Source organism: Anastrepha obliqua, chromosome 5, assembly GCF_027943255.1.
Source record: "Anastrepha obliqua isolate idAnaObli1 chromosome 5, idAnaObli1_1.0, whole genome shotgun sequence".
NCBI lineage: Eukaryota > Metazoa > Arthropoda > Insecta > Diptera > Tephritidae > Anastrepha > Anastrepha obliqua.
This window is the reverse complement of record NC_072896.1, coordinates 118,265,370-118,273,141: the sequence shown is the minus strand read 5'-3', so window position 1 is coordinate 118,273,141 and position 7,772 is coordinate 118,265,370. Positions and strand designations below refer to the sequence as shown.

At 38.7% G+C, this 7,772-nt stretch overlaps 1 protein-coding gene across 1 annotated transcript; it reads left to right on the top strand.

The window, feature by feature from the left end:
- Positions 1 to 327: 327 nt before the first annotated feature.
- LOC129248193 (cytochrome b5 domain-containing protein 1) lies at positions 328 to 1,275 on the top strand. The gene is made up of 3 exons (XM_054887654.1): positions 328 to 568; positions 651 to 1,016; positions 1,092 to 1,275. Exons 1-3 carry the CDS (start codon positions 443 to 445, stop codon positions 1,224 to 1,226), a joined length of 627 nt encoding a protein of 208 aa, XP_054743629.1. The 5' UTR covers positions 328 to 442; the 3' UTR covers positions 1,227 to 1,275.
- Positions 1,276 to 7,772: the final 6,497 nt, after the last annotated feature.

Here is a 7,772-nt window from a genome sequence, read left to right as displayed (position 1 = left end):
ATTGTTTAAAGTTAAAAGCTAAGAGACAATAAAAGGACTCAGTAGTTCAAATTTTAAGCGTTAGCTGGCCCACCCTTTATTTTATGTTCATATATGTTTACAGGATTTTTAGAAAGATAGTAGCTTTTTTCCACGCTCCGTCCCATAAGACAGATGGCAATGAAAATTTCTTCTTTTTCTAAAAAATGATGAACATTAAAAAATTTCTAAAACATCTTTGAAATCTGAAAAATAATGAGCTGAAAAGATTGAGTACACAATTAACAAAAAAAAAAAATCACTTTGTTTTAAGAGATTTTGTTTTACTCTTTTCAGAATTTTCTATTGTCAAAAAAAAAAAAATTTGAAAATTCAGAAATTGCTTCGTTTATTTCCACTTTTCCAATAACTTTTTTATCAATCACAACAATATAATTTAATATATTTCTAACAAGCAAACAAAATGCGTTTTTACCTATTCGACGAGGTGGTGCTGCATAACAAAAAGGATGATTTCTGGATTGTGTTGCATGGAAATGTGTTGGATCTAACACCGCTCATGAAAGATCGTTACGATCACTGGAATAGCGTAAGTTGCTAGCAATGTATAGCCATACATATCACAAAATGATGCACATCTATAAATAAGATACACTTTTTAAACTTAAAAGAATTTGGAATATTTGCTCGCCTTTGGCGGCAAGGATATTTCCCATTTCTTCGAGGAGACACTCATGCCGAAAACGGAAACATCGCCGGTGACTGGGCGACCGCGTCTACTCTTTCCACCCATTTTGGAAACGGCGCTCAGCGAAATGTGCAAGACAAAGGGCAAACTCTGGAGTCAGGATCCCATGTATCACATTGGCCGCTTGACAAGGCGTGCACGACGTGTGCGCATCATCAATACGCTTACTGGCACTACGCAGCTGATGAAAGTCTGCGACGAGGATACAATTTACGACATACAACATAAGTACAAACAATTTTATAACCACCACGCGGGCAGCTATGCATGGCGGAAATTTTCGAATATGGTAAATTATTTTAGGTATAATTATTTAAGAAAAAAATTATTTAAATCTATTTTATGTATGTGCGTGTGTGCTTAGGGCATATGCGGTGGTAAATTAATTCTCAAAGGCACTCTGGACGAAAATGGACTGATTGAAGAGGAGCAGTGCAATTATGATTTGCCACCACCATCGATATGGTTATATTATACGAATGATGTGACCGTCGCATAAATAAATAAATAATCGACAATATGAGAAAATATCAGATTAACAAAATTCATTACTTTGTGCAAAAGCAAAATATGCCAGAAAGTGTTGCATGTAGCTGCAATTTTTTTTATTTAGTGCTTTGATAAGCGAAAGTGAATCATAACTGTAACCGAATTTGTGCATGAAATGAGTTTTCCTAATCCAGTATTGTCATTCCTCGTCGACATAGAAAAAATATTAGGTCTATGGATAAGTTCGTGCGGTTTTACAACAGATGGCGTAACTTGATTATTATTCCATCGATCCACATTTCCAAACATTCATTGGAGAGCTACTGTCGTAAGGCACAAACGTCAGTATAAGTTTTTTATTTGAAGCGTAAACAACAATATTTTTACCACACTTGAAAATGTCGAATTTCGTGCCAAATAATGTGTTTTTGCGGGGAATTCTTTAATATGAAGAAAAAAGCAGCCGAAAGTCATCGTATCTTGGTGGAAGTTTATGGTGAGCATGCTCTAGCTGAGCGAACGTGCCAGAAGTGGTTTGCACGCTTTAAAAGTGGTGATTTTGGCTTGGAAGACGAAGAACGCGAGGGTGCGCCGCCAAAGTTCATGGATACCGAATTGGAGGAATTGCTCGATCAAGATCCGGCTCAAACGCAAGAAGAGGTTGCAAAAACTTTGGGAGTTGATCAATCAACCATTTCCAAACGTTTAAAAGCCATGGGAATGATCCGAAATTCAAATTTCGAAAAAAAAACCGCACGAACTTATTCATAGACCTATTAGCTGAAACCGTAGGACTCAAAATAAATGCAGAAAAAGAAAATATTTGAAGATTTTACGCAAGGTGGAGAGAAGACAGCCAGAAGTTAATCTAGTTGGCACTTACCGCTTCGTGGGCGTACAATCGTTTAAGTATCTGGGTGTCACGATACAAAACAGGATTGGGGCAGGAAATAGAGCATATTTCGCTCACACAAAATCATTTAAATCTAAATTTCTTACGAGAGTTTGCGAACTACGTCTATACCAGTTAATAATATAGCCAATTCTTGCATACGGCTGTAAATGCTGAACAATGACTTCTAAAGATAAATCTGGCCTAAGAGTATTCGAGCGAAAAGTGCGGCGTAGGATGTTTGATCTACTACGACTGCAAGATGCTATGTACCGAATACACTACAATAAACAATTGCTGCAGCTTTTTAATGGCGAGGACATCGTGAAATACGTTAAGTCCCAAAGACTGCGATGGTTGGGCCATATTATATTACGCGCATGGGAGATGGCCGACACCAGAAATAAATCGTGTCATACAACTCCATAGCGCCTAAAGCACGAAGACGCCCAAAACTAACATTGTTTGAACAAGTTTTAATAGACCTGAGGACACTGGGTGTGTTTTTTTTGTTTTTTTTTTCGGCGGTGAGGTTGGGTTAAAAATACCTTCGCACCATATAGTAACCTTCGCTACTACGAGTGTGGTGATTCCACTAAAAATATCCCTCTTCTTCTCTTGGATTTTTCCCTCCACCCCGGGACTGCTTCCGCATTGCTTTGAGGCGTCAGACGGCATCCTAAGAAGGACAATTACTTACTCACCCTGCATCCACGGTCGCCTGTTTTGAGAAAACTATGCTCAATGCTCTTCGGCATAACTTTGCATTTCGCGCTTCTTTTTTCGGATAGTATCCTCCATAAAATTTGCAACAGCATTCCATTTCTCTTCGTCTATCATCATTTTCTCGATAATTTCTTCAGGTGTAAATACACCAATAGCTCGTTGCAGACCTGTTCTCTATACGTTCCACCTCTCGCATTTAAAGAAAGTGTGCTCCGCATCATCATACTCAGTATCTCCATATATGCAGTTTGGTTGCCTCACTTTTCCCATTCGCCACAGATACTTGCGAAAGGACCCATGTTTGGACAAAAACTGTGTGAGGTAATAGTTAACCTCACCGTGCTTTCTTTCTACCCACTTTTTTAGATCGGGTATTAGGACACTGGGTGTTAGAAACTGGCGACTGTTACCGAAGATCGAGATGCAAGCTAAAGCTCACCCCGAGCTGTAAAGCTGCCCGATGATGATGATGAGTGTTGTCGTTTAATTTTTATTTTATAATTTATATATTATTGGCGCTGATACCCATTTGGGTTTTTGGCCGGGCTTCTCCTATTTGTAGTGTGCGTCCCACAGTTTTAAGCCGACTCCGAAAGGCAGATATTTTTTATGAGGAGCTTTTTCATGGTAGAAATGCCTTCGAAGGCTTGCCATTGGTTGCCGAGAGGCGACTGCTATTAGAAACAATTTTTTTTTATTTTGGTCTTTCACCGAGATTCGAACCTACGTTCTCCTACTGGTAGTCGCGCACCCAAACATTTGCTACAGCGACCGAATTCGATTATAGTAGACCAAAGAGTAGATGAGTGCACTTGTAAAATCTTGCAGGTAAATAAAAACCGGATAACCAAGCGTCTATTGAGTACCTAGGTTCCCTAATGGAGAAATGGAAAATAGCCGATGAACGCTTGACTTTCTTTTAGGTGGCATTTGAATATTTCTTTACCAAGATATTATAGGCCACAGGTCAAAGAGAGTGAGAAAAACGGGAGATTAATTTTTCCGGGATAACAAAAAAAGTCGACGTACGTTGTTATACCAAGAATTAAAATGCTGTATTTTAAAAACCATCGCAAGCAATAAAAAACATTGTGGAATTCCTCAGCCACCTTTTACAAATAGTCTGCCCCGATTTCAACTCGCGTTACTTGCCCCAAGTAACATCTTCATTAAATCATCTATTGTATTTTACTCACTCGCATAACTCGTTAACAAATAGTTCGTATGTCTTCTTATGAGCTAAGTTATTCCCGTTTTCAAAAGTTCGTTCTAACTTCTCATGCACAAATGCGAGTTATAAAGTCCCTTCAGTATTCCAAAGTAAATGTTGATGGCGTTGACAAGCGATTGCTATCAGTTGACATGCAAAAATATAGAAAGGCGCAAAATCGTTTCAGGCGCCCTCGTCAACGCTAAGCGCAAACAAATTGCAGTATGACAATAAATGGTAACAAAGAAAAACCAAAACAAACAACTATTTATGTGCACATGCAAATACGAATGTGTAATTTGCAAATGGACAGCCTACAACCTAATCGCGAATGCTCGAACAAGTTTGTGCCTAAAGTCTTTAGTTTTGTGAAGGAATTCGCTCTGCACTTACATGTGAATGTAGTAGTGTATGCCATTTTAGTTGTGTATGCATGTACATCTGTACGTGTTCTAGAAATTTGCTTGTCTAATAATTGTTCATGCACAAGCAGTTATACCTATGAGTTTGTTTGTGTGTGAGTGTGTTTATTGTTTTCACAACGCCAAATAACAAATGTTTGCTGAGAAAGTCATTTGCTAACTCCGCCACATGCGATTATTTCGCCAACATTTTTACACTACTGCGCCTTTCGGCGGCTGAGCGGTGTGGAGGAGTGGGTGTTTGCGACAGTTTGCTTTTGCACGCAAGCTTTGGAAATGGAATTTCGCATGCGCATTCCAAAGAGCACCCAGGGGTGCCGAGGAACATTGAAGAGGAGAGGCGTGCGTAGCAAATGCTGTAGGTAGGCTTCTAAGCTATGTAGTTGGCGTTGTCGGCTTATGGTCGCAATTTTGATGTGTGATTTTCCCAAACAACGACCGACGGAAGTGCGCAGAGGCTGTGTGAAGAGTACGAACGGCAGAGTGTTTAGAATGGAATGCGTTCACAAAGCGAGAAGTAGCAATTGAAGTACGACATACTTGTATGTAGATATGTATGTATATGTACCAAAAATATATGTAGCGAACTTCTGCCATCGCTCTGTGAGTAGGTAGAATTTAGGTGAATTTATTAACGGATTTTCGAGAGATTTACATTTTAATTCATTCACTTTGCATTTATAAAAATTTACGTTCACTAATGATGTCCGCCGTTTTCCGCAAGCAATTTTTGAGAGTTATGTGTGTGAATATTCGCCATACAAAGTCATGTGAAAGTGCTTAAGAAATTTTGATTTTGAATAAATATTTTTGGAGCTCGCTCAACTATGAAATTTACAGAAAAGTTCCAAGCAAAAAACAAAAGAAATATTAGCAAATATATTCAAATTAAAATATTCAAAACAAAACACACACAAAGCAGGTCATTTATCGTGGCATTTGTCTTAAAAAGGAAGTGGCTTTCGAATTGTTTGCGTTCTTTTTTAACGGAGTGGCCTGGCCAGGCGTACCATAATTGGCAGCGGGCGCACCTACAAAAACACCAAGGCAAGTGTACAAAGTGACAACCAAATACTACAAACAAACTAAAAAGTATGCTTATGTATGCGTGTATGTATCCATACATAAAAATAAAATGTATATGGTCAGTCAGCGCATAACTTCAACTTCCGGGCCTTAATGCTGACAGACAGCGAGAGGATAAGAAGTGTTGTGATAGTCAACTGGCTGGTAGTCAACGGTGCAGTGCACGCAAAAGGGTCAAATTACTTTTCATTTTGAATTTTCCAATTATAGTAGCGCCTGGTCATAAAACAAATTAAAAACAGAAATGCAGTAAACACTAATATTAAAAATAAATAACCAATTGACTTAGAGTTTCCCCATGTGACATTTTTCTTAAGGGGCATTCCATACCAAAACCAACGAGCAAATAATTATTTGGCATCGGATTGAAACGAAATTAGAAGGTGTTTTCAGAAAAATATTTTTTCGAAACAGTTTTAAATAGAAAACCCAAAGGGTGGTCAGCGGACTGTAGTTTTTAACACTACAGGTAACTGCATCATCATCAATTAAGACATTTTTCTTGTCTCAAAAGTTTGTATAAAAGATAAGTTAAACACATTTTTAGTCAGGTCTTAAGTAAAGTGAAATTAATTGGAACGATTTAAAAAAAAGTACAGCGCTTGTTGCTCACTGGAAATATGTGCCTTCAAAATGCAGGTTGGTTGACATAAACCGACGCCTAAAGACAAGATAACAGAGCGTCATGTTGATAGCAAAGTGGCAAAATAGATCACTCATCCAGTGGACATATAAGTTGATTCCCAAACTAGATGAATGGATGAGCAGAAAACACGGTGAAACAGATTTCTTTCTAGTCCAGATTCGCAGCGGACATGAAGGCTTTCTTGCGTACCTCCACAGTGCACTGCCACAGCAAAGATAAGTGTGCAGAGCACGTGACCTTTCACTGTGCCAGATTTTATTGAAAAGTGGCCAGAGCTCGCAAATATCGTCGGCGTCATCCCCACGCAAGATAACCCGGTGACGCAAATGCTGAATTCGAAAGGAAAATGGGAAGCAGTAAAAAAATTTGCAGTAAGAATTGTAATAAGATTTTGTAACATAAAATGGGAGCGCCAAATGGAAGCAAGGCAAAAGCAACTGAGCTAGAACATCCAACAGACGCGTCCTTCGTTTTGAAGCAGATCTGCTGTGGGGATGACTGTATTGACGAATAGACGACAATCACGAACGCCTGAGCTAAGCCGCAAGACGAACAAATGACATGTCGATATCACAACGATATTGCAACTTTCCGATGCCCCATCAAACACATTAGCATTGATAGCGTTTAACTCCCATACGCAATTAGGAGAGAAACCTCAAATACCTGGTTTGTCTAACATAAAAGGCACAAACACGCCTCCACCTTGTTGAAATATTATTAGGTTTTTTAGTCCCAGGGTAGAACCAGCCGGGAGAAAAGGAGTGATGTAGTGTTAGCTGGAGCATGCCTCACATACCCCTGATGTGGCGGTAACCTTGATGATGTTTCTGACATCATCTATACTAATATTATAAAGAGGAAAACTTTGTTTGTTTGTTTGTTTGTTTGTTTGTTTGTAACGAATAGGCTCAAAAACTACTGAACCGATTTTAAAAATTTTTTCACCATTCGAAAACTACATTATCCACGAGTAACATGGATTACATTTTATTTTGGAAAAAAATAGGGTTCCGTAAGATATTTGGATTTTTCGGACACAAACTTGAAAAAATCATATATATAAAATAAAGTCTAATTTTTGTGTGTGTTCGCTAACCGGCCGTGTCTGCACCGAATTAAACCAAACTTACACACATTGTTAAGAAGGTATTGAAGATGGTTTCCGTATAGTTTGGATACCTATTGGTGGATAGGGCTCGAGATATAGGTCAAAACGTGGACCCGGGTAACCTTCGGATGTGTATGTACAATATGGGTATCAAATGAAAGCTGTTGATAAGTGCTTTAATACGGGGTAATTTCCATACCTATTGATGACAAGGGTTTCGAAATATATGCCAAAACGTGGACCCGCTGTGTCTTTGCACCGAATTAAACCAAACTTATGCACATTGTTAAGTAAGTATTGAAAATGGGTTTCGTAAAGTTTGGTTGTAATTCGGAGCAGTGGCAACGGGTACAGCGTTCTTTTGAGCCAGCCATAATGTCGCTTACCTTTTTAACGCTTGGGGCGGAACTGAACTGTCAAATTGACAGTGTGAGTTACAATGAGTCAATATTTCTTTTTGATT

Bases quoted from the DNA above. Each gene is read 5' to 3' on its own strand.
- LOC129248193 (XM_054887654.1), top strand. From the start codon at position 443: ATGCGTTTTTACCTATTCGACGAGGTGGTGCTGCATAACAAAAAGGAT. The intron at 569-650 runs GTAAGTTGCTAG...TAAACTTAAAAG, and splicing joins GTTACGATCACTGGAATAGC to AATTTGGAATATTTGCTCGC. The intron at 1,017-1,091 runs GTAAATTATTTT...GTGTGTGCTTAG, and splicing joins GGCGGAAATTTTCGAATATG to GGCATATGCGGTGGTAAATT.